The sequence below is a fragment of the Cnephaeus nilssonii genome, assembly GCF_951640355.1.
Source record: "Cnephaeus nilssonii genome assembly, chromosome: 14".
NCBI lineage: Eukaryota > Metazoa > Chordata > Mammalia > Chiroptera > Vespertilionidae > Cnephaeus > Cnephaeus nilssonii.
In genome coordinates, this window is record NC_137085.1 from 3,000,520 (window position 1) to 3,022,873 (window position 22,354).

The 22,354-nt window shown below is 63.4% G+C and overlaps 2 protein-coding genes across 10 annotated transcripts in view; one reads left to right on the forward strand and one right to left on the reverse strand.

Annotated features, from left to right (window-relative positions):
• SETX (senataxin) overlaps positions 1-4,540 on the forward strand; it is a 58,304-nt gene extending 53,764 nt beyond the window's left edge. For 5 of the 7 annotated variants that reach the window (XM_079791224.1, XM_079791225.1, XM_079791227.1 and 2 more), the window contains one exon: positions 1,242-4,540. In XM_079791224.1, the coding sequence (XP_079647350.1) occupies positions 1,242-1,922 (681 nt within the window). In that variant the 3' untranslated portion in view covers positions 1,923-4,540. The remainder of the gene's footprint in view (positions 1-1,241) is intronic. The other 2 variants (XM_079791226.1, XM_079791229.1) reach the window with 2 other exon arrangements.
• Positions 4,541-8,527: 3,987 nt separating this feature from the next.
• The window catches only part of NTNG2 (netrin G2), a 49,742-nt gene continuing 35,915 nt past the window's right edge, over positions 8,528-22,354 (reverse strand). For 2 of the 3 annotated variants that reach the window (XM_079791231.1, XM_079791232.1), the window contains 5 exons: positions 19,060-19,232; positions 17,805-17,831; positions 11,814-11,981; positions 9,890-10,024; positions 8,528-9,341 (listed from right to left, as the gene is read on the reverse strand). In XM_079791231.1, coding sequence (XP_079647357.1) covers positions 9,109-9,341; positions 9,890-10,024; positions 11,814-11,981; positions 17,805-17,831; positions 19,060-19,232 — 736 coding nt within the window. In that variant the 3' untranslated portion in view covers positions 8,528-9,108. Of the gene's footprint in view, positions 9,342-9,889; positions 10,025-11,813; positions 11,982-14,741; positions 14,814-17,804; positions 17,832-19,059; positions 19,233-22,354 lie in introns of all 3 variants that reach the window. The other variant, XM_079791233.1, reaches the window with a different exon arrangement.

A 22,354-nucleotide genomic window follows, 5' to 3' on the forward strand; every position in this document is an offset into this window, starting at 1 on the left:
GTTAGTTCTGATTCTCCCTCAGCATGGAAGTGGCTTCGGGGACACATGGCGGCATGAAAGAATGAGCCTCTTCCCGGAGTTGTGTGTCCCCAGCAGCTTCTCCCTGGAGCTTTATACATGGAGGCCGCTCACCTGCCCCAGCCGGAGGCCCAGGTGTCAAGTGTCCTGTGGAGATGACCTTTAAAAAGTGTGTCTGCATCATAGGGGGGTGGGGGGGGGGTGTGACTCTCAGTTGTGAAGTGCTCGCACTCGTCCGTGGGGCTGCTGCCGGCCCAGCCGGACACCACAGCAAGGGCCGAGGGCGTGGGGGGCGCAGAGCTGCTGCGCCCGGACGGCGGCGCCGGGGCTCCGCGTGCCGGCTCCAGAAGTGGCGGCCAGCAGGTTCGGTGGACAAATGTCAGCCTCCCTTGGTGAGAGCAGCGTCAGCTAAAGCTCGGTTTGCTCTGAGTCTCAGGGGGGACTTTCGGTTTTCCTAATTTTCTCTAACAAGTTCTCTTAGGCCCGATTTCCCCATTTTGGTTAGTACCACCAGAGGGCGCTCAAATACAGTCTTTCTCATTGAACTCTTCACCAGTCTTCAACCACTCTGTTGTACCCCTTAAAAGAATTTTTTAAAGCTGTGTACCTCCTATTCTTGAGCTTAAGTGTTGCTAAAGGCATGACACTCAATCTTGAACGAAGGGGGTTTGCCCTTTGGGGTGTGGGAGGCCCCGAGAACTGGGTGGAAGCTCCGGCGCTTGTCTGGAGCAGTGGCAGGCACTCAGGAGTTGGGCCTTTCTGAAGCCAGGCCTTCAGTTCCAGGTGGCAGTACCTCGCGCGAGGCTGGCAGGGCCAGACCCGTGGCCGGGGCACTTCCTGGGATGACAGCGGAAGTGCTCGGTCCGTGTGCCCAGCACACTGATGGCTGTCGGGGTGCCTCTGAGCCTGTGGAAGGTGCTGGTGCTCCTGCAGTCCTCCTGTGTTTGGTTTTAATCGGTCGACATGTCAATAGCTCCTTGGGGCTGCCGTCCAGCGTGCAGCATGGCCACAGGGGGCTGGGTTCTGGCCGACACGGTGGCCTCTCTGGGGCGTGGGGCTGTGCCGGCTTCTTTTCCTTTCAGCCTCGTCTGGCCAGTAGCGGAGGCTGGAGAACCTGTTCGCGAAGGTCCGCTTCTTTGTTCATAAACGAAGCTGGGCCTGCTGCTTGCCCAGTGTGTGCGTGCTCATTGGGTCTGACTGTTCTCCCTTCTCTTGGTTCCAAGGACAATCAGCACTGGAACCACCTGATTCAGGACGCGCAGAGGCGTGGCGCCATCATCAAGACCTGCGACAAGAACTATAAGCAGGATGTCATCAAGACCCTGAAGCTCAAGTCGGTGCTGCAGCGGAGTGTGACCTACCCTCCCCCTACAGCCCCCGAGGGCTCCAGCCCCCAGGGCAGCAGCCTGCTGAGGACGTGGCAGGATGACGCCCCGAACCAGGCATCCCTGGACGCTAGGGAGGCTGCTGGAAAGGACCCTGACCGGCCCCCTGTGAAGGACCAGCCTCGGGACCCACGCCTGTTCAGGAGGATGGAAGCCCCAGGGAACTGCCCACGGAACCCAGAGCCCTGGGGCCCCCAGCACCCTGGAGCAGCCTCCGCCTCAGGAGAGCCCAGCTTCCCTGCGACTCCCCAGGCTCCGGGCCACGCCGTGGAGCCGTGCACGGCCACAGGGAGCAGCCACAGGCCTCACGTGCCATGTGACCCTCCTGCCGCCAGCGTTGACGCCACCAATCAAAGTGACCAGAAAGGCGGTCACAGCCACCAGAGAGAGAGCAGGGCTTTCAGTGACAGGGACCAGGAGCTGCTCAGCCCTGGGGGCCGTCACCCCAAGAGGAGCGCCAGCTGGGACGACGGGCGAACCCGAGAGGAGGACAGTGGTTGGAAGAAGAGGAAGCTCTAGTAAGCCGGGCGGGCGCCGTCAGCCGCAGGCAAACTACAGGCGGCTACGAGGACTGCCAGCTACAGCTGTTTGTTCTCGGAGGAGTTGGGGTGCTGTTGGGGGACATGGGAAGTGTCACTGAACCCTGAGCCTGTTGCTCATGTTCAGTGCTTTTTGTCAGCTGCCAGACTCCAGAGGGCGCATGTGTTAGTCTAATGCCCTGACGTGCAGCTTGCAACGTGGACCTCTTGTTCTTCTATAAAGAGTTAGGTCAGCCCGGAGCGAGCATTGTAAAGGTTGAAATGTATATTTGTATAGCAAATAGCAAAACCCTTTTAAGATTGAATGTAGTAGCCCACTCCTCTTCCCCTGCTTACACAGTGAGTCCTTTCACCAGAACAGACTGTGTGACAAGGAGAAGAGGAGCAGGAGAGGCGGGCTGAGCCACTCTGGCTGCAGGTGCGCAGCAGGCGGGCCTGGGGCAGGCGGGCGCTGCTGCCAGTGTGTCCGGTTCTGTTTACAAAGTGAGGGCAGGGCACTGGGAAGCAGAGTTCTGTTAGGTCAGGTTCTGATGGACGTTTCTAGACGAGGCCCCTTGGCACGGACAGGGCATTTCTGTGAGGGATTCAGCTACCTTTGAATAGGCACACAGCTCTCCAGCAAAAATTCTTCTCCTTCCTGAAATAGACTGTGCCATGAAATTAGCCTTGAGTGAGCATTCAGACACCGCAGCATGGCGTGAGCTCCCTGTAACGGTGAGTTCCCAGTTCAGGGCGGGCCAGGGCTAGGCTAGTGCTGGGCAGGTTGCCAGAGGCCCCGCTGAGTGACCAGTTTAGGTAGAGCCTGGAAAGCTCCATGTTACACATCGGTGGTGGGGGATTCTGGTCCCAGCAGCGTGGGAACCACAAGGGCAGGCCGGGGATAATGCAGGGTGTCCCAAAGAAATGTACACACTCAGCCGCTGCTGGATGGGTGTTTCCTTCTTTTCGGATGTCACCCATTGAACTGTTGATCCAAAGTGTGTGTGCACTCAGTGTGGGACACCCTGAATTTTAGGCAGGAATGAAACTCCCTTTCACAGAGGCTGGAAGAGGGCGTGAGAACTTGGAGTTGAGAACCAGGAAGAGCGGGGCGTTTCCTGTGGTCTTTGGGGGTGCGAGCGCCGGGTGGGAGGAGCCGCTTCTGTGGCGGGGGAGCGTGCAGTGGGGAGGCAGAGACGGAGAAGGAGGGTGCCGCTCCCGAGTCCACTTTCCCGAACGCGTACAGATACAGACAGGAGGGGGCGCTGCGCTGCAGCCACTGGCGGACGGGGTAGGAGAGCCAGCCTGAGGTGAGCGCCGTCGGAAGTGTCCGGGCCTCTGCTTTAAGCAGAAAGGGCTCTGTCAGCCAGAAGCTGCCGCATAGACTCCTGTGAGATCCTTAGAAAGCAGGTGTGGCTGCCACAAGTTTAAACAGTGCCCGGACAGCCCCGCCCTGGGAGCGCGTGTTCCCCGGGCTGGGAGCGGGGTCCTGGCCGGGCCGCAGGAGAAGGCGCAGGGAGGGGCAGGGCCGCAGGGAGGGGCAGGGCCGTGGGAAGAAATCAGCGTTCCTTTCAGTTTCCTCTCCTCTCCCGGGAAAATGCTCCGCTCAGCAGATCCTCGGAGAGTGACAACAGTTCAGAGTCTAACGCTCTGCAAGTTAGTGAAGGAGGCAGACCAGACTGGGAGGCTTGTCACCCTCAGCTACAGCAGGCGGGTGCAGGGACAGGTGTCCCCGAGGCGTGCTTTGCTGCCATGCCCAACAGTGTTATTTCCAGTGAAGTTCGAGGCCTGTTCTCACGCGTGTTGGCTCCCCTGGTCTGATGATGCGTGCTGTAGTCGGAGACCCGCACAATCCTTTCCAAGGGTAAGCCTGCCCTGGCAGCTCTCCCGCAGGCCCAGTGGTACCTGACCTTGCCTTTGGAGCGCTTGGCGGCTCAGTTGGTAAAGCATTTGCATAGAGCGTTCCGCGTGTGCGTGTGGCTTCCTCACCGTGGCTGTCCGGGCGGTGCGTGGCAGCTGAGCGCACGGGTGGAGGGGCGCCTGCTGCGTCCAGGCCAGGGCGTCACAGGAAGTACCTGCTTTCAGCCCAGTTGTCCGTCATGAATGTACCTGTTGGCCTTATTGTCCGTGTGACCTGCCTGGGTTCCCTGTGCACAGCTTATTTAGTGACATGTCTTCATGTATCAGCAGGAGAATTTTGATAAGTACATGTGAATAATCTGTAAATGAGTTTTATAACCAAAATGTACCTAAACTATTTTCTGAAGTGAGTTGTGCACATTATATTTTTTGCTGGAGCTTTGACTTTTTCTATGCTCTGAATTCCCAGCTGGGATTTGGCAAACGTTAGGCCTGTTATCCTTGTTAAAACCTACGTTTTAAAATAGCAGAATTAAAAAGTGGAAACACAACTGGAGTGGGTTAGGAGTTCTCTGTTACTCAACTAAGGTACCGCGTGCTGCCTGGCCGGCCCGCCGGGCTGCCGTCCGCATTGTTTTATGCCAAGTGACGTGGCGGCATTTGTTTTAGTCAAGCGTATCCTCCAGCCCCCTCCACTCCGCTTCCCAGCTCTCTCTGGAATCCTGTTTGCAAGGCAGTGAGGTGCGCAGTGGTCCCGCAGGAATGCATGCTCCCGCTAGGCTGAGATTGGGGCCGGGGGGGACAAGTGCACAGGCTCTGAGAGGAGCCCCCAGGGCCCCCCGATGCCATGTCGGGGCCCTTGCTGATGGGCACAGGAGTGGACCCAGTTTTATGAGAGCGGGAACTTCAGGGAGTGGAGTCAGACTTCGTCTGTTGGAAGGAACGTGCCCTCGGCCCGGAGTCACTGTCCCGGGTGAGCGAGCAGACAGCCAGGAGCACAACTCCCCAGGGGGCGGAGTCACGTGTCTGGGAGTTCCCGCACAGTAAACGCGTCAATGAGGTGCGTGCCCTGCCAGGACCAAGGCGTCTGAGGACTTGTCACAGCTGAAGCGGCGGTTTTACAGGCCCTCCAGCCAGCTCAGGCGCAGTCCCCCCCCCCCCCCCCGCCCCCCGCATGGTATCGCCCCGCATTCGTTGTTTGTAGAATAAACAGTTCAGGGAGGAAGCGAAAACAGCCCAGCTTAAATAGAATGTCCAATGTTGTGTGGCGCTAAGGGCGGTCTCTGTGCACGTGGGGTTTCTGAAGGACCCGAGTTACTGTCGTCTCCTGCACAGGACATTGGCCGAGACAGAGGGCATAAATGGTGCCGTGGCGGCGGGTGGTGGGACAGGGCCTGGGGCTGCTGCAGGCTGTGCACACAGCCGCCCGTTCCCAAGCAGCGCGGCTGCGAACAGAATCATTAGACCAGTGTTCGGCCCACGGGCACGTCTGGTGTCACCGGGGAGCTTTTGAAGCCTCCGCTCCTGGGCTCTAGCCCGGAGTTTCTGATTTAGTGAGTCTGCAGCCAGTGAATTAAGGTTAGCGAGTCGGGGCTAAACGGGTGACCTGGGCCTGTGTGTGTCCAGGTGATTCTCGGGCCACTGCCCGGCGCGCACTCCGCAGCTCTTACCGCTCTGCTGAGATAAAGCCTCTGGTAGAGTGTGTGCAAGGCCAACGGGAAGTGAAAGGCCGACCATGAAATCGGCAGCAAACTCGACACCCAGCGTGGGAACTGGCCGCTACTAAGGGAGCTGCCACTCCACGCCCCCCCCACCCCCCCGTTGAATGGGGTAGAGCCTGGCTCCTGCACCCACGGGTGGGAGAGGAAGTGGACAGCAGCTGGCACATGGAGCCTTTTTTATTGTAAAAGATCGCCTTTGATGTTCAGGAGAACTTGCTAAATGTTATAAAGTAGGCTGAAGAAGGGTGTGTATAAGACAGTGATGGGCAACCTTTGGAGCTTGGTGTGTCAAACTTCGCCAAAAAACTGAGCATAACTCGGGTAGTGTGTCACTTTGAGGAAAAAACTAACTCCAAGACTCTAGTCGCAAATGTTTCATCCTCAGGAGCAGCAAATGTTTCATCCTCGGCATGCGGCCGCGTGTCATCAGAATCATAGGTTCGCCATCACTGGTATAAGACAAGCTTATCGTTAAAAAAAAAAAATAGAGGGGGAAGTGGGTATCTGTGTAACCCAGTGACACAAGCTTGGGCTTCTGTGCCGATACTGGATTTGCATCTGGACTCTGCCTCTGTTGGGCTGTGTGACCTTGGGCAACTTGCCTCCCCTCTCTGTGCTGGATTGTGATTGTTTCTTCATGCCCTTCCTCTGGTTAGGGAAAGACAGTCCACCTCCCTTGATGGAGTGGGGAATGCTGGGCATGTAGGGGTGGGCACAGGGCGCAGGCAGGGTTGCCAGCTGGAGGCAGGCCTGGAGACAAGGGTGGTGATCAGGCAGCATCTGGGCCGCAGAGACAACAGCGGGGGCCCTCCGGCCACTGGGCAGGGTGCGGGTGTTGCTGTGGCTTCCCAGGGCCTCCCCATGCCTCTAGCTTCCCTGATGTGTGTGTGGGCCTGAGTCCCACACGGGATCTCCTTTCTGCCCGCGTCACCGGGAGTGGCCTTTGGGTGTGGTGCCTCAGCTCCTGGCCAGGACACGGGAGCCCCAGGGTTCTCGGCCCACAGGGCTCTGTGCATGGGGCCTGCGCTCAGCTCCGGCCAGCAGCCCTCCGCACAGAGCCGCGCAGGGGGCTCAGCAAGTGTGGGGCGGTGGTCTGCGCGGGTGTGCTTTAGGAGAAGCACTAGAGACATGCATCAGAAGTAGTAACAGTTATTAGCTCTGGATGGAGGATCGGGGGTGATTTTCATTTAAAAATGATCATCTCGCCTCTTTCTAACTTCCCTACGGCCGTGATTTGTGTTTTAAAAAGGAAAAATTAGCAAGGAAAGCTTTTCTTCCGGGGCCTTTTCCCCTAACTCTTCTGGCCCGAGTTGTGCTGGGAGTCCCAGGGGCCTGGGAGGGGGGAGGTTAGCCCAGCCCGAAGCCGAAGTGCTGGGACCAGGACGGGTGCAGGCATGGGGTGGGCCCCCCTTCATCCCTGCCGCTCCGACCTGGCCGGCAACAGCTCCCGGGGCGCCCATAAACCGCCTCAACTGGAGGCAGGAACTGCAGACGCAGCAGTCTGCTTATTTGGGGGGTGGGGGGAGGGCGAGGCCGCCCTGAGGAGCCGGAGGGAAGGCATTTCCCCTGACAGCAAAGCCATTCCGATGAAGCCGGCTCTCCAGGGCCTTCACTGCAGCAGGGAGGGCGGGGAGGGGCAGGAGCAGTTGGGTCCAGCCCTGGGGGCGGTGGGGGGCACTGGTCTGGGTTAGACTCTGGGCTCTGGAGTCAGGCAGTCCTGAGACAACTCCTGCCCCTGCTTCTTACCAAGTGGGACTTCAGGTGAGTTTGGTCCCCTCTCCTAGCCTCCACTCACCTTCTGTAAAATGGGTATGATGTTCCTTCTGCCTAGCTCAGTGGTCCTAAACCTGGGGCAAGTTTGCTCCCAGTTTTCAACTCCTTTTGGTTATCAGATGGGGAGGAGGAGCTGCTGGCAGCAATGGCTGGAGGCCCGGACGCTGCAAACACCCTATGAGGCGCCAGACAGCCCCCCTCCCCCCCCCCCCCCCCCCCGCCCCATATGCGGCCCTGGAAACGCCCAGGCGCCTTCCCCAGCAAAGGGCCTCGCTGATGGGCCTCGTTCTTCAGCGCTTCCCCTCCCAACCCCTGCACTGCCCCGTCCCCTTGGCCATCCCTCCTGTGCCCCCCCCCCCCCCGAGATTGTGTGTGCAGCCGGGACACTAGCCCACAGTGGGCTCTGGAAGGAGGCAGCAGCTGCAGACACGGGGCCTGAGGCTTGGGCCATCCTGGTTCCTGCCCGGGAGCCTGGAAGTCCCGCTCTGTTAGGACGCTGGCCCGCACTTCCTGGGACTTCTCAGCAGATCACCACCACGTTGCGGGCACGCTGCGGACAGCTGAGCAAAGTGCAATAAGCTGGTTTAGTCTTGCTCATAGTGGAAGGGGATGGCAACCTCCCAGGCTTGGGGAACTGTGGGTCACAGTCAGGGCCGGACCTGGCCAGCGGTGAGGGCTCTGCTGGCCACGCCCGCGGAGGCAGCTGCCCATCTCCTTCACAGGAGGGCCTGGGGGAGTTTCTTTAAGGCTATTTTGTGAGCTCCCTTTAAATCCCAAATGAACACAGGAAAAAAAAAACAAAAAACGGGCCCTAGAGGCAGCAGTGAGCAGATCCTTTACTCTGATTGTACACCAACTAGAGGCCCAGTGCAAGGATTCATGCACCGGTGGGGTCCCTCGGCCTGGGCTGCAGGAATCAGGCCGAAACCGGCTCTCCGACATCCCCTGAAGGGTCCCGGATTCTGAGAGGGCGCAGGCCAGGCTAATGGACATCACCGGCACACAATCGGGCCGGGGAGGGACCACGGGAGGGCGCCAGGGTGTGTCCAGCCTGTCTCGCCCTGTCCCAATCAGCCAGACCTCAGCAGCAAGCTAACCTACTGGAGCGTCTGCCCCCTGGTGGTCAGTGTGTGTCACAGCGACAGGTAGAATGAATGACCAGACACTTGGCATATTAGGCTTTTATTATATAGGATGACCACCCCCTGGTGACCAGCGTCGCTCCTGTCCCTTCTCATAGGGGACGGTTATTACAAACAAAAATAGTTCTCTACAAAACAAAGTTTCCAGCCCTCCCAACCCTCCTCCTGACTCCCTCCCCAGATGGTGTTCCTCCATCACCAGGCCTCTCCCGAGCCTGGGGTCTGGCGGGTTGCAAAGGAAAACCAAGAAAGAATATAAAGGAGAATCAAGTCAGCGACTGGAATTGTAGGCAACTGGAGTTCAGGGTCCGTGGCCGGTGGTCAGCCAGGGACAGGTGCAGGGGTGTCTGCAACAGTCGAGAGTGTGTGTGTTTACCTGGGGATGCTCAGTGAGCAGCGCTTCTCCCGCCCCGGCTCATCGCCAGCAAAAAAATTAAAAAAAGGAAAGGGCGGCCGGAAATAGAAAAACTAAGACCAAAATCGGAGGCCACTGGGGCCGGTGTCCCACAGCGCCCCCTGCTGCAGCGCCGGGGCGGGGGCAGGTGCCACGGAGGAGGTCAGGGGTGGGCGGAGGGCTCTGCTGAGTAGCACCTGGGAGCAGCTGGGGCCGCACCCTTCTCGCCGCCCGGCCCGGCCCCTGGGCGCAGGGTGCACGGCAGGCGGACCCCCTCGCCGCCGGGTCCTCGCGGGCTCAGCAGCCCAGGTGGGCGGCCAGCCCCAGCAGCAGCAGGCAGCCGAGCAGGGTGGCGGGGCGCGGCGCAGCCCCGGGCGCGCGGTCGCAGTCCAGGCCGCCGTCCTCGGCGGGGTCGCAGCGGGGCTGCTCGCAGCGCGGGCCGGTGTAGCCGCGCGGGCAGGCGCAGCGCTGGTTCTGCACGCAGGTGCCGCCGTTCTGGCAGAACAGCTGGTCGTCGTCGCACACGTTGGCTGCGGGGCGGAGGGGCGTTAACTCGGGTGGTGGCTCATTTCCCCCCTCAGTCCCCCCACGTTGGAGCTCCCGCGACGGGTGTGCAAACCCCGGGGGCGCGGCCTGAACCAAGGGGCTCAGGCGGGGTGCGAGACGTCCCTGCGTGGATGGTAACCTCGCCCGGGAGACCGGGGCCCTGCCTCCCTCCAGCCTCGGCTCGTGGCTGTCCCGCTCCCGGGCACCTGGTGCTGCTCCTGTGCCTGGAACGCCCGCCCTCGCACCCCTCACCTCGACTAAGGGCGGGGCTCCGCCAGGCCAGGTCTCGGGACGGCCTCGCTCCCTCCTCCTCCAGCCAATCCACCCAACCCCGCTCAGCCTGGCCTCCAACTCCTTCCCAAGCACCAGCTCCACCTCTCCCCCGAGTCCCGCCGACACCGACCCCACCCCGGTCACAAAGGCCCCCCACCCACCTGGCCCCACCCCCGCCCCTGTCTGTCAACACCAGGCCCCGCCCCTGCCTGCTGCCCCGCCCGCTCCGCCAAGCCCCGCCCCCGCGGCGCGCACTCACGGTAGCAGCCCTGGCGCCAGTAGTGCGTGGGGAGGCAGTCGTCGCACTTGGGCCCCGCCGCGCCCTCGCGACACTCGCAGAAGCCGGTCTCGTTGCACCGGTCGTGCACGGAGCCGATCTGGTTGCAGTTACACTCTGGACGGACAGGTGCAGCGTGTGCGGTCAGGGGACTTGTGGGCACCGACCCCACCCCGCCCGGCCCCTACTCCTCCCGCGGGGCTCCCCACTGCGGGTGGGCTCCCCACGCAGTGAGCCCGCGGCTGGACGGCGGTGGGAGCTGACGGGTGTCCAAATCTCGAGACCGACTTCGTTCCCTGGCTCCCTTCCCCCTCTTCCTCCTCCCGGCCCTGGGCTGTGTGGTCCGGGACAGACCCTTCCCCGCTGGGCCTCAGCCTCCGCACCTGGGCCTGGAGCGGGCCGGTCCCTCCTGGCTCCAGAGCTGTGACTCGGGGGCCGTGGGGCTCCGCCCCTGGGGGCTGTCGTAGGTGTGTGTGGGGGGGGTTGGGGTGCAGCCCTCACCCAAAGCCCCTTTCGGGGCGGGCGGAGGAGCAGCCCCAGAGGCCTCCTGCCTCCCCCTGCTCTTCTCCAGCTGGTTTCCTGGGGCCTCTGCTCCGCGGGAGGGGGACTCCCTGAAGCCCCGGGGGGGGGGGCGGGGCGGGGCCAGCGCGTTCAGGCAGACAGACGCTGAGGGAGGGGGTGCTGGGGGAGCAGGGGCCCTCTAGTCGGATCCAGAGGCCTGGCCTGGCCCTGCACCTGGTTGTGGGGACATGGGCAGCACAATTCCGTGGACCCCTTAGAGCTGATGGGATTAGCTGAAGGCCTCGCTGTCATTCAGCCGGAGCCCAGCCCTCCTGCTCCCGGCCAGCGCTGGCCTGGGGGATGGGCAACGGGGCTGAGACCCGGCCTCCTGGAGACAGGGGGGGCGGTGAGCAGTGCTGGGGGGGGGATGTTGGGGGTGGCCATGGCTTTGGCCTTTTGTCCCTGCCCAGGCTCAGGGTCCCCAAAACCAGTGCTGGAGTGGAGTTTGAAGAAAGCAGCTCAGGACCCGTGAGGTGGGGCAGCTTCCAGCTGGGCGCTGCCTGTTAAGCTTTTGAAGAATTTCATTGGGTGATTTTGTGGCTTCAGCCACAGAAAAAGGGCTGAAACCCTTGATCTTATCCACCTCCTGACTTCACAGACACAGAGACTGAGGCCCAGAGTGCGGGGGGGACTTGCTCAGATGCTCACAGCAAGGCAAGCGCTAGAGCCAGTTCACAGCCCCAGCTACGGCTCCGGAACCCCGGAAACTTCACTGGGCACCACCTGAGGAGGGTTAGGCTGAGCTGGAAAGCTTGGGGCCATTTCTTGGTGCCCCTCCTACAGGACTCCGTCTTTATAGAGCAGCTGAGCGGGCCCTGGAGTGGGAATTTCCACAGCCCGGGGGTTCCACCCACTGCTGAGCCTTCCGTGGGCCCTGCACCTGGCCCAGCACCCGGACCGAGGCACATGGTCCAGCTCATCCTGTGCTGGGCCCTCCCAGGGTTAGGGTTAGGGTTAGGGATAGGGTTACGGATAGGGTTAGGGTTAGGGTTAGGGATAGGGTTAGGGTTAGGGTTAGGGTTAGGGTTAGGGATAGGGTTATGGATAGGGTTAGGGTTAGGGTTAGGGATAGGGTTAGGGTTAGGGTTAGGGTTAGGGTTAGGGATAGGGTTAGGGTTAGGGTTAGGGTTAGGGATAGGGTTAGGGTTAGGGTTAGGGATAGGGTTAGGGATAGGGTTAGGGTTAGGGTTAGGGTTAGGGATAGGGTTAGGGTTAGGGTTAGGGTTAGGGATAGGGATAGGGTTAGGGTTATGGATAGGGTTACAGATAGGGTTACGGATAGGGCTAGGGTTAGGGTTAGTGTTAGAGTTAGGCCTCCCCCCCCACCCCCACCCCCCCGCCTCACCGATGCACACGTTCTCGTCGTCCAGCTCGGCCGAGCCGTTGCGGTAGAAGCCCAGGCGGCAGTGCTGGCAGTGCTGGCCCCGCGTGTTGTGCTTGCAGCTGACGCAGGTGACCACGTTGAGGAAGTCGATGTAGCTGCAGCGGTTGGAGTGGCCGTAGCACTCGCAGTCTGGGCCGCCGCGAGGGAGAACAGCAGGGGTCAGTGAGCGAGGGGAGACTGCCTGCCTGCCTCCCCTGACCCATGCATTCAGGGAAACTGAGGCCCAGCAAGAGGAGGACCTGCCCCCAGACACGCAGGGGTCAGACCTGGCACGGGACCTGGGCCTCCAGCACCTCTTACCATTCGGGGAGAGATGGGCACCAGTTTTGAGCTCGAAGGAGAGCCCGAGTGGGCTTAGCCCACCAACTGCCACCTGGCCCTTGGCTGGGACCCAGAGAGGGCCAGTGGGCAGCACCCGCTGGTGCCTGGGCAAGGTGCTCTTTGCAGGGACGCCCAGGAGACGCCAGGGTGCTTAGCAATGCTTCATGCAGGGAGGGTGGTCATGCCAGTGTGAGCTCAGGGAGGGCAGCGCTGGGTGCACGGTGTCACCGCGGCGTCCCCAGGACTCAGGAGGCCTAGGTGTCCGCAGGGACGCTGGGCGGATGGAGGGGCGGAGCTTCCTCCCGTGCTGCTCTGAGGACGCGGGCCACCGCCTGCAGCCCTCGTTACCTGAGCTGCTCTGCACACGTGATTGACACAGAGGGCCTGCTCGCGCTGCCTGCTCCTAGGCTGGGCCAGCTCCCACTCTTTCTGGGGGACAGCCATCTCCGCGCCCCCCCCCGTCACCAGCCCCGCACCTTTTCCAGGGACTGAGCAAGCCCTGTGACCGCCCGGGGCAAGGCCTCAGGGACTGCAGGCGGATTCCAGGACCTCATGAAGGGGCGGGGTTTGGTGCGGAGGGTCACCTTCCCTGACTCAAGAGGGGGGTCATTTCTTGGTGTCCCTCCTAAGGGACTCGACACCCCTTTGAGTAAGAAAGCCAGTGTGGCCACCCCTGACCAGGGAAGGATGCCGGCCACCCTCCGAACACCATCTGTGTGGCTCCAGAGGACGCGACCTCCCTTCTGTGACGGGAGAGGGAGGATGACCAGGGGTCAGGGGTCAAGGGCATGGGAGACTTTGGAGAAATGAGCCCCTGAGATGTGCCCGGGGGACGGGCCTCCTGGACCTGCCCCTTCACATTGCTTCTCCAGGGAGAAGGCGGGGCACCCGCCCAGCGTCCCGAGGAGTAGCATCGGTCACCTCCGTGCCCCAGATCTTGCTTCAACCAAGACGGCCCCTGGGCCACCTCCCAGGGGAGCTGGGACCGGCTATTTCTGGCGGCTGCTCTGCCTGCCGTGCTGCCCACTGAGCCTGACTCATGCTGCTCCGGCTCCCCTGGGGGAGGGCTGGAGGGAAGACGGCTCCGGTCACCTTGGCCCAGCTGCTCTGGGCGGGGCTGAGCCTGGGGCGGGCCCTCCAGCCGGCACCATGGTTTCCCAGTGGAGGGGGCGGGTAAGGTGAGGAGGGCTGACCCGGCCCTGGGCCTCCCCTTTCCTTGGAATTCTTCCATAGGCACCAGCTGAGGAGATTGGGGCCTGAGCTGGGAAGGTTTGGGGGCCTTGGCGGGGGCGGGGCAGCGGGGAAGGTGCCCGCAGCTTGGAGAGATTAGAAACAAGCTCTTCATCAGCCCGGTCCCCTGCCCGGCGGGCTGTCGGGGCCCAGCACAGGCTCCCGGGAGCCCTGCCAGCTCGGGGCAGCCCTGGCACCTACTGCTCAGACATGAGTGACCAGGGAGCATGAGAGCCAGCCTGCCTCTGGTCCCCCTCGGAGACCAGCTGCCACCCAGCCGGACTCACCCTCCCGTCACTTCTGCACCCACAGCCGGGCCCCAGCTGAGCTGGACCAGGTGACAGGCTGAGACACCCCTCCTGCCGTCCAGCCCCCCCACTCCCGGGAGCATCACGTCCAGCCTGAGCCTGGCATCCAGCCCTTGGCATCTCCCTTCCTTCCTGAAGCAACCTCCCTGCTCCACCAAGCGAGTCCTTGACCACTCGCCATGCCCCACGATTCCCGGAGCAGACTGTCCAGACCCACCCCACCCTGCGGGGAGCATCGTCCCTCAGCTTCCCCCTGGGAGTCTTTGGCGCCCCAGCCAGTCCAGGGCGCCCAGTCCAGTCCAGTCCAGTCCAGCTGGCTCTAACTGCCTCCATCACCTGGGAGGATGCCGGGCTCAGGGCCTCCAGGTTGCTGGGAACTAAGTGCAGACCCGTTCTCACTGGTTGTAGTTCCAGGTCCTGCCAGCAGAGGGCGCTCAAAGCCCTGCTTACTGCCCAGCCGCAGGGTTGCTGAGGGGACAGGTGAGCTGGGATGGGGGTGGCTTCCCTTCTTGGAGACTCAGGCAGGTTCCTATGTCTCCTGTGCGTGTCACTATGGCCACAAACAAGCCCGTGCGTGTCTCCTGCCCCTGTAGTTAGAGAATGAGGCTCGGCCTGGTATCAGGGCCTCTCCCCCTGCACCCCCCGCCCCCCGCCAGCTCTCCTTTAACCAACACTCTACCCCTTTGGTCAGGTGGGCCACTCGCTGCCCTCCCACTGCCAAGCCTTTGCCTGGCTTGTCCTGCTGCCTGGACCGTGCTTCCTTCTGTTATATATTCCTAGTCACCCCCCCAACCCCCACCCCCACACAAAGCCCTCTGGACCTGAGCTCCATCACTGCCCGAGAGGATTCTCCTCTCGGCTCGGAAGCCCTTGGGGGTGGGATTAAAAGGGGGTGGGTTTGGTAGGTGAGAGGTGTGGGACGGGCAGAACTCCAAGGTCCCACTCCCACCCAGGTCCCCATGTCCTAGTTAGTACACCTGCTGCCTCCACTAAGGGGAGGGCCTGTGGGTGTGAGAGGAAGACCCCATACCTTCTGCTCGGGAGGACACCTGGGGCCAGGGGGGGCTCGCCCCTGGGGGGGCTGTCGGTGGCCTGTTCCACTCTTGGGGAAAAGAAGAGGAGAAAGGAAGTCATGCCAGGGGCTGGGGGTGTCCTGGGGACACGCCGAGGCGCCACAGTCCACAGACCCTGGTCAGAAGCAGCTCTAAGAAGCGGCTGTCTACACTGGCCACACAGAACTGGGTCCAAATCTGCGGGAGAGGCAGCGCCTACGTGACAGCAGCTGCAGCGGGCCGCGTGGACGGGAAGCCGCGTGGGAGGGCTCCTTGCCTGAGGGTCTGCATACTTCGGGGAGTCCTTTCTTCAGCGGGTCCCTGGTGTGGGGACTCCTCTACCCCCCCCACCCCCCCGTGTGGTCCCGTTCCCACTGACGGGCAGAGCTCTCTGTGCCGAGTCTCAGGCTGATGACTATACGGGAGCCATCAACCGTGTCCAGAAGGTCCGGCCCCACGCAGGGACGGCGTCCTCCAGTGTCTGGCCTGCCCCCCGGCCACCACCTCTCCCTCCAGCCCCTGGTCTGGGCCCATTTCCACCAGGGACCCCGATGTCAGTAAACCCCCAAATGCCACAGCCGGGACGCAGCGACGGGCAGAGTCGCATTGCTCTGCGCCGAATTCCAAAGGACAGGCCCGAGGGACCGGGAGAAATCGGATTCTTTCTGCTTCTAACGGGGTTTCTCGGATGCGGTCGGTGGGGAGAGGAAAAGAAAATCTACCGGCTAACAAGTGTGCAGCCTTTCCCACGGGAGCCTTTGGATGTCGCACTGACATCACTAGGCGTTCAGCGAGGGGCGGGCCGGGCCCACCGGCCAGGGCTTAATTAGAGCCGCACTAACGCCTGCCCGCCTGCCCGTGGCTCCCACCGCCCTCCTGGGGCGAGGATGAGCGGTGGGAGCGGCCTTGTCCCCTTGCCCTGCGGACAGCTGGACTGGAGGAGGGAGAAACCTCTGGGCCAGCGGTTCACAGGAGCTGGACTCTGGCCAAAGAGCCTGCAGCGCCCTGGGAGGCATCTGGAGCCTCGGGACCTTTCTGGGGACGGGGTCTGGGGACGGGAGAGGCCCCGCTGGGCTGGGGACAGGCTGAGGTGTGGGAGGGACGTCCTTGCAGGGGCCTGTGTCCGGTGCCAAGAGCAGATGGAGGCCCGTCTGTTGCTGCGGAATCGGGGAGCTGGGCAAGCCAGGGCCTACGGCGCACTGCTCAGCCCCAGGCCGCAGGGCCACGGCTGGGCGGCTCAGTGGGCAGGGAGCGCCCGGCAGCGAGCCCGAGTGCGAGGCCGTCCGTGGGCGGCTGCTCCTTCATTTCCCCGGGCCCTTTCCAACCCGCTTTCCTGAGGTGCCTGGACCGCCACCCCAGCTGCCTTCCTGAGCCTTGACCCTCGCCAGTGGATGGGGGAGACCGCGGCCCATCTGAGCTGTGGGCCGGGACCCAGGCTCCGCCCACTGCAGCGGCTGCCCATCTTAGCGGGGCGCCAGGCACAGTGGGGGCCCAGGCAGGGGCTTCAGTTGCTAAAGAGGCGTGAAGACCCCAAAACGTGGGCACCTCAGGTCACTGGCTGTCACCCTGGAGCAGCCTCCTCCCCTAACGCCCTCCTGCCCGCCTGGGCTCAGGACGCAAAGCTGCCACGCCTCCCCGGACACTCAGTGGGGGGCTCCCTCTCAGGCTTCTCTGGACAGTCACTGGGGGCTCCCTCTCAGGCCTCCCCGGACAGTCAGTGGGGGCTCCCTCTCAGGGCTCCCCGGACAGTCAGCGGGTGGGGGCTCCCTCTCAGGCCTCCCCAGACAGTCAGTGGGGGCTCCCTCTCACGGCTCCCCGGACAGTCAGTGGGGGGCTCCCTCTCAGGCCTCCCCGGACAGTCAGTGGGGGCTCCCTCTCAGGCCTCCCCGGACAGTCAGCGGGTGGGGGCTCCCTCTCAGGGCTCCCCGGACAGTCAGTGGGGGCTCCCCGGACAGTCAGTGGGGGCTCCCTCTCAGGCCTCCCCGGACAGTCAGCGGGTGGGGGCTCCCTCTCAGGCCTCCCCAGACAGTCAGTGGGGGGCTCCCTCTCAGGGCTCAAGCCCGACCTGACTCACTTGCTGCCAGGCCCCGGACCCTCTCCTAACTCCCAGCTTTGCACTGTGCCCTGCGCCCCTTACACCCAGTCAGCAGCAGCTCAGCCAATGGAGTGAGGTTCCTCGTGTGGGGGTGCACGACCGGCCCCACCCACAGACCGCCGCGTACAGGCAGACACGGCACCACCTCGACGGTTTTTGTGCCCAGTGGCTGTGGGGGCAGGAGTGATCGGGCCCCCTTATGGCCCCAGGGGCTTGGGGCCAGGGTCTTCCTGGGACCCGCCGATGCCGCTGAGAGAGAAGCGAGCGAGGGTGGGAGCTGGCGGGTGGGGGCAACGCAGAGAAGCAACGTGGGACCCCATGAGTGGACCTGGGCCCCCTCAGACCCAGCTTCCTGTGGTGCCTCTGGGCCCCTGGGTGCCCCCGGGTCAGGTGTGGCCCCAAAGAGCCCTGGTGGGTGGAGGCGGTGCCTCCAAAGCGTTTCTGAGGTTTGGGGTCTCCCACCGCGGGCCGCTTGCCACTGGCAGTGCTCAGAGCAGCCGGCACCTCCGCCGGGGCAAGGCCGCCCAGGCTGACTGCTCTGGGGCCTGAGCTGAGCTGGCCGCCTTAGGACCCGCCCTAACTCCTCCCCTGAAGCCCCCCCCCCCGCCCCCAACCTCTCCAGAGCGATAGCTGCAGGTGCCCAGAGGTCAGACTGGGGGATTCTGCTGCTGGTGGGGAAGGTGACCCCCACTCTTGCCTGGCCCGAGAGGGAGGGGCCAGGCCTCACGGGGTCATGGGGCCCTTCCAAAGCAGCACTAAGGAGCAGCTGGTGGGAGGAGCTGGGGGGCGGGAGGGAGCGGGAGAGGTGATGGCGATGCACAGGGGCACAATGAGGGGGGAGTGGGGCGCCCCAGGGCCCAGTGGGGCAGGAGACCCCCTGCTTTCCTCCCCTGCTCTTCCCAGCACATGCAGGCGGCGGGCATGGCGGGCCCAGGCGTGTACTCACTGCCAACAGCGGAGCCCGCAGCGGCACCTGTGGGAGAGAAGGGTCTCAGCTGCTGTCCGTGGCCGGGCAGTCTCAGCCCGTGGGGCCCGGAGCCCTGGGGTCCTCTGGAAGGAGAATGGGGCACGGAGGGGGAGGAGGTAGAGAGGAGAGGAAGGGAGGCGCAGGGCAGGCTGCCGGGGAGGCCGCCGGGGAGGGGAAGTGGCGGGGACTAGAGAAGGCCCTGGGCTGGGCTCCTGGGAGGAGGGGCGGGAGGGGCCGGCCATAGGCAGCCTTCAAGGCCGGTCCCGGGCCACGGCCGTCACCCTGCGAGGCTTCAGCTCTGTCAGCCTAGTCACTGCGTCTGTCTCACGTCGGAGGGCGCTGGTGGAGGGGGTCCTGCCATGCGCCCAGGCCTCGAGTCCCACGAGGGCGCCGAGGGCACGGGCCTCGGTCTGATCGTCTGGAGAATGGGGCAACAGTACCACCGGCGGGGTTGCTGGGAGGGGCCCATGGGAAGCTGGCTGAGCGCAGCCTCCCAGACAAGCGCCTGACCAATGTCAGCCATCGACCATGAGCCCCAGGCCGCCGGCCCTGCTCCCTGCAGCTCAGGGCGCCCGGGGGACACGGGACTCTGCTGGGCCCGGGGAGTGGGGTGCCCGTGATGCAGGCACCTGTGGCCGCACCCGAGGACTGCTTCCCGCACACAGGACGGCTGTGACGGCTTCAAAGGCCCCTCTGAACTCGGGGTAACAGACCTGCCTCCGGGCGGCTGAGGCAGAGGGGGCTGTCACTGCCCATGAATGCTGGTTGGGAGGGAGGTGCTGACCAGTCAGCTGGAGGAGGGTCCCCATCACCCTGCCCTGACACCCCGAGGGCCTCCTCCCCACCCCCAGCCTCAGGGCAAGGAGGGGAAGGAGAGCAGGGAGACGCCCAGCAGCTCACCCAAGCCCCGCCCCAGGCCCCATGCAGATGAGGCTTCCCATGTGTGTACATGCGTTATTGTGTGTGCATATATGTTGGCGAGTACATGTGTGTATACGTGCATGCGCACAGGTATGCTTGTGTGCGTGTGTTTATGTGTGCACGTTTGCTTGTGTTTGTGTGTACACATTTGAGCATGTGTGTGTGCGTGTGTGTGCATGTGTGTGCATGTGTGTGTGTGCGCGTGTGTGTGTGCATGTGTAATCTAGAACTCCTGGGGTTGAAGGGCGGGGAGACCAGGGCCCGGCTGGCTGGCGGCGGAGTGGGGGCACAGTGGCCGGGACGCCGTACGTACACGCGTTGGGGGAGCCGTGCGGCAGCGGCAGGTAGGAGCCGGCCCGCCAGGACCGCGTGCGGAAGTTCTTGCGGCACTTGCCGCAGTCGGGGCCCGTGGTGTTGTGCTCGCACTCGCACTGCAGGCTGCCCTCGCGCACCGAGCACAGGTTGGCGTGCAGGTTACACTTGCACCTGCGGGGACACAGGACAGTCCGTGAGCTCCCGGGGGGCCTGGGAGACGGGGGGCTGCACGGGACCCGAGAGGCCGCCAGGCCCCGTCCCCCCCTCCCCGGCCAGGATTCTCCCTCAGGCAGTCGCTCCCGGCTCCCCTCCCGTCGAGGGGACACCGTTCAGGCCTCCCGGGCCTCAGGCTGTGGGTCTACCTCTGACCTTGGTTTCAAGGGCTTCCTAGCCTCGGTCGGGCGTGGGGGTGCCAGCGCCCTGGTCCCAGACGCCGCATTGCCAGCAGCCCAGCTTCGGACCCCTTTGCTCCGGGCTAGGGAGGTCGCCAGGTGGCAAGACCTTCCCTCAAAGAAGAGGGCCCCTCAGGCCTGGGGAGGGCTCCCTGGAAACCATGACCCACACCACCCGCTGCTCGTGACTCTCAGGCCCACGGCTGGACCGGCTCCCGCGAGTTCCATCCACGACCACACGCACAGGGCGGGGCCCAAGGGGGCTCACAGAGTTTATTCTTGTTTTATTAATGATTGCATCATTTTCCATACCAACAACTGTAAACCTGCTTTTGCCTGCACTGTATCCTGTGGGCCTCTGGGAAAAGCATGGGGGGGGGGCAGCTGTTGGCACGGGGGGCCCTTCCTCCTGGGGACCCCAGAGAAGACCCTGCGCTCAAACCTACAGGCCGACGTGCCCTCCTGATGCCCCCTCACCTGCCCCACCCATCGACACGGAGCGCGGGCAGATTAAAGGCTCTGACAAGGCCTGCGGGAACGAGCCCTGCCTGACTTTGTCTCACAAAAGTTAGTTTGCACAATGTCTTTGACCTCGGAAGGTTTCAGGTGTGTTTTTTCTCTCAGTTCCTATTTAATGTCCCACTGAGCCGGCTGGAGAGGAACCAGCTGTGCGGAGCCAGGAACGCACCGCGCCTCTGGCCCGAGGACGAGGTATTTTTAGACGCCAGCGACACACAGAGATTGCCATCGCAGCGTTGGGTGGTGCCGGTGACCTTGGCTCGTTAAAAATGCGCAGGAGGCCGGCCGAACCTGAGAAGCATGTTGTAATGACGGCGGCGGAGTCCCGGGGGTCAGGGTGACAGGTCCTGCGGCACGCGTGCGTGCGCGGGGGAAGCTGCCAAGGTCACGGGGTTGGTTACTCCTGACCCAGACCCAGGTGTCCCCCCTGCCCCCCCCCATGCTGGCCAGCCCCTCCCCCCCGCCCCCCGCCGCTGCCCCGCCCGCCCTGGCTGAGCCGGAATGAGCAGGGCTCCTCCACCAGCAGCGAGGCCGTCCCGCCGGGCAGCGCTGCGGGGAGCCCACGCGCGGGGACGTCTCCGGGGCCGGCACAGAGCACAGCCTGAGACGTTCACCGTGACCTCAGGAACCACGCCGGGCTTCCCCGGCCTCAGCTTCCTCTCCGTGACGGGGAAGTGATTGTTAGGGAGAGTGGGAGAGAGAAAGACAGAGACTTTGATGTGAGAGAAACACATAGATTGGCTGCCTCCTGCACGAGCCCTGACCAGGGCCCTGACCAGGGCCCGGGCCTGCAACCGAGGTACATGCCCTTGACTGGAGTCGAACCCGGGACCCTTTCGCCCGCAGGCCAACGCTCTATCCACTGAGCCAACCGGCCAGGGCCCACTGGCTTTCTCCTTCCCCTCCCCTGAGCCTCTAGAGACAGGTCCTGAGCCTCCGTGAAGGAGTCACCGCCCCTTCCCCAAAGCCCTGCGCAGGGCGTCGCTGCGCCTGCCCTTCGCAGACGAGGGAGGGCGGGAGGCTCAGAGACAGTCGGTAAGTGGCCGAGGCCACACAGCCGGGGCGCCCCTTTAGGCAGCGGGCAGCGGCCGGGGCCTCCAGCCAGGTTCTCAGGCAGCCCCAGGCTCGGAGACGCCGACCAGCCCACACTCCCCAAACACAGCCGTCCTCCCGCCTCGGGCCGGTGTCCTTCGTGGTTTCGTCTCCCCACTCCCGGAGCCTCGGGAGGCGGGATAAACCACGGAGCTGACCGGGCCTCGCGTGAGCAGGGGTGGACTCGGTGCATCATCCCTGGGGTCCCTGGGAAAGCCCAGACGCGCCTCTCTTCCCGGTCCCCAGGAGAGGATGCAGGATTCTGGTCGGTCACGTGCAGCAGCTCACCCCGTCCCAGGCCGTAGGAGGCGGGGTTTGAACCCAGGGATGTTGGGCGCTAGAGTTGGACCTCATGGCCACCCCACCCCCACCCCACCCCCAGCGGCGCCTTAGGTGGGTTCCACATGGGGGATGAAGACCGGGGAGGGGGCACTGAGGCAGACCCGCCCAGGCCTGCCGCCCACGGCCCTGCTTCCCGATCCAGCGGCCCGGCCTCGGCCTAGGAAACGCAGCCACAGAGGGAAGAGGCCCTCACAGCCAGCTCCGCCCGTTCAGGCCTGGGGTGGCCCAGACTCCCGGCTGCACCTCCAGCCCAGATCTTTCCAGCATCCATGCACCCATGGGATCAGTTTTCCCAAGAAATTGCTTTCTGAATCTGACCTTCGAGAGCCACCAGTCTCACCAGAAACCGTCACCTGAGCCCCTGACCCGCGACACGGCTCGTCCATCAGGAGCATCTTTAACAGTGAACAGAGGGGCGTGCGAGGCCGGCCAGCCCGGGCTGCCACCGGCCAGCAGCCGCCAGGACCTGCTGTCCCCTCCCCGCCCCCCCCCTCCCGTCTCAGAATCCCATGGCTTTCACTCGAGATGGTAATAGTCGGGGGGTGGGGGGGTGAGAGAGGTGGATGCTGAGCCAGCAGCCAGGCTTGCCAGGCCTGCTGCACACGTGCTGGGTGACCTTGAGCAAGTCCCTTCCCCGGGCCTCAGACCTTCCGCTCGCAAACCGGAGGGTCGACCTGTGTCTCAGACCTTCACCTCAGCCACTTGCTTGTTTGTACGTGCCCAGCACGCTGCCTGGCGCACAGCGGGCTCTCGGCGTCTAAATGACCCATCTTAGAGTCACTGCGCCTGTTACTATAGTTGCCAGATTTAGCAAATGAGAATATAGGGCCCTGGCCGGGTAGCTCAGTGGGTTAGAGCATCATCCTGATACACCAAGGTTAGGGTTCAATCCCCCGTCAGGGCACATGCAAGAATCAGCCAATGAATGCATAAATACGTGGAACAATA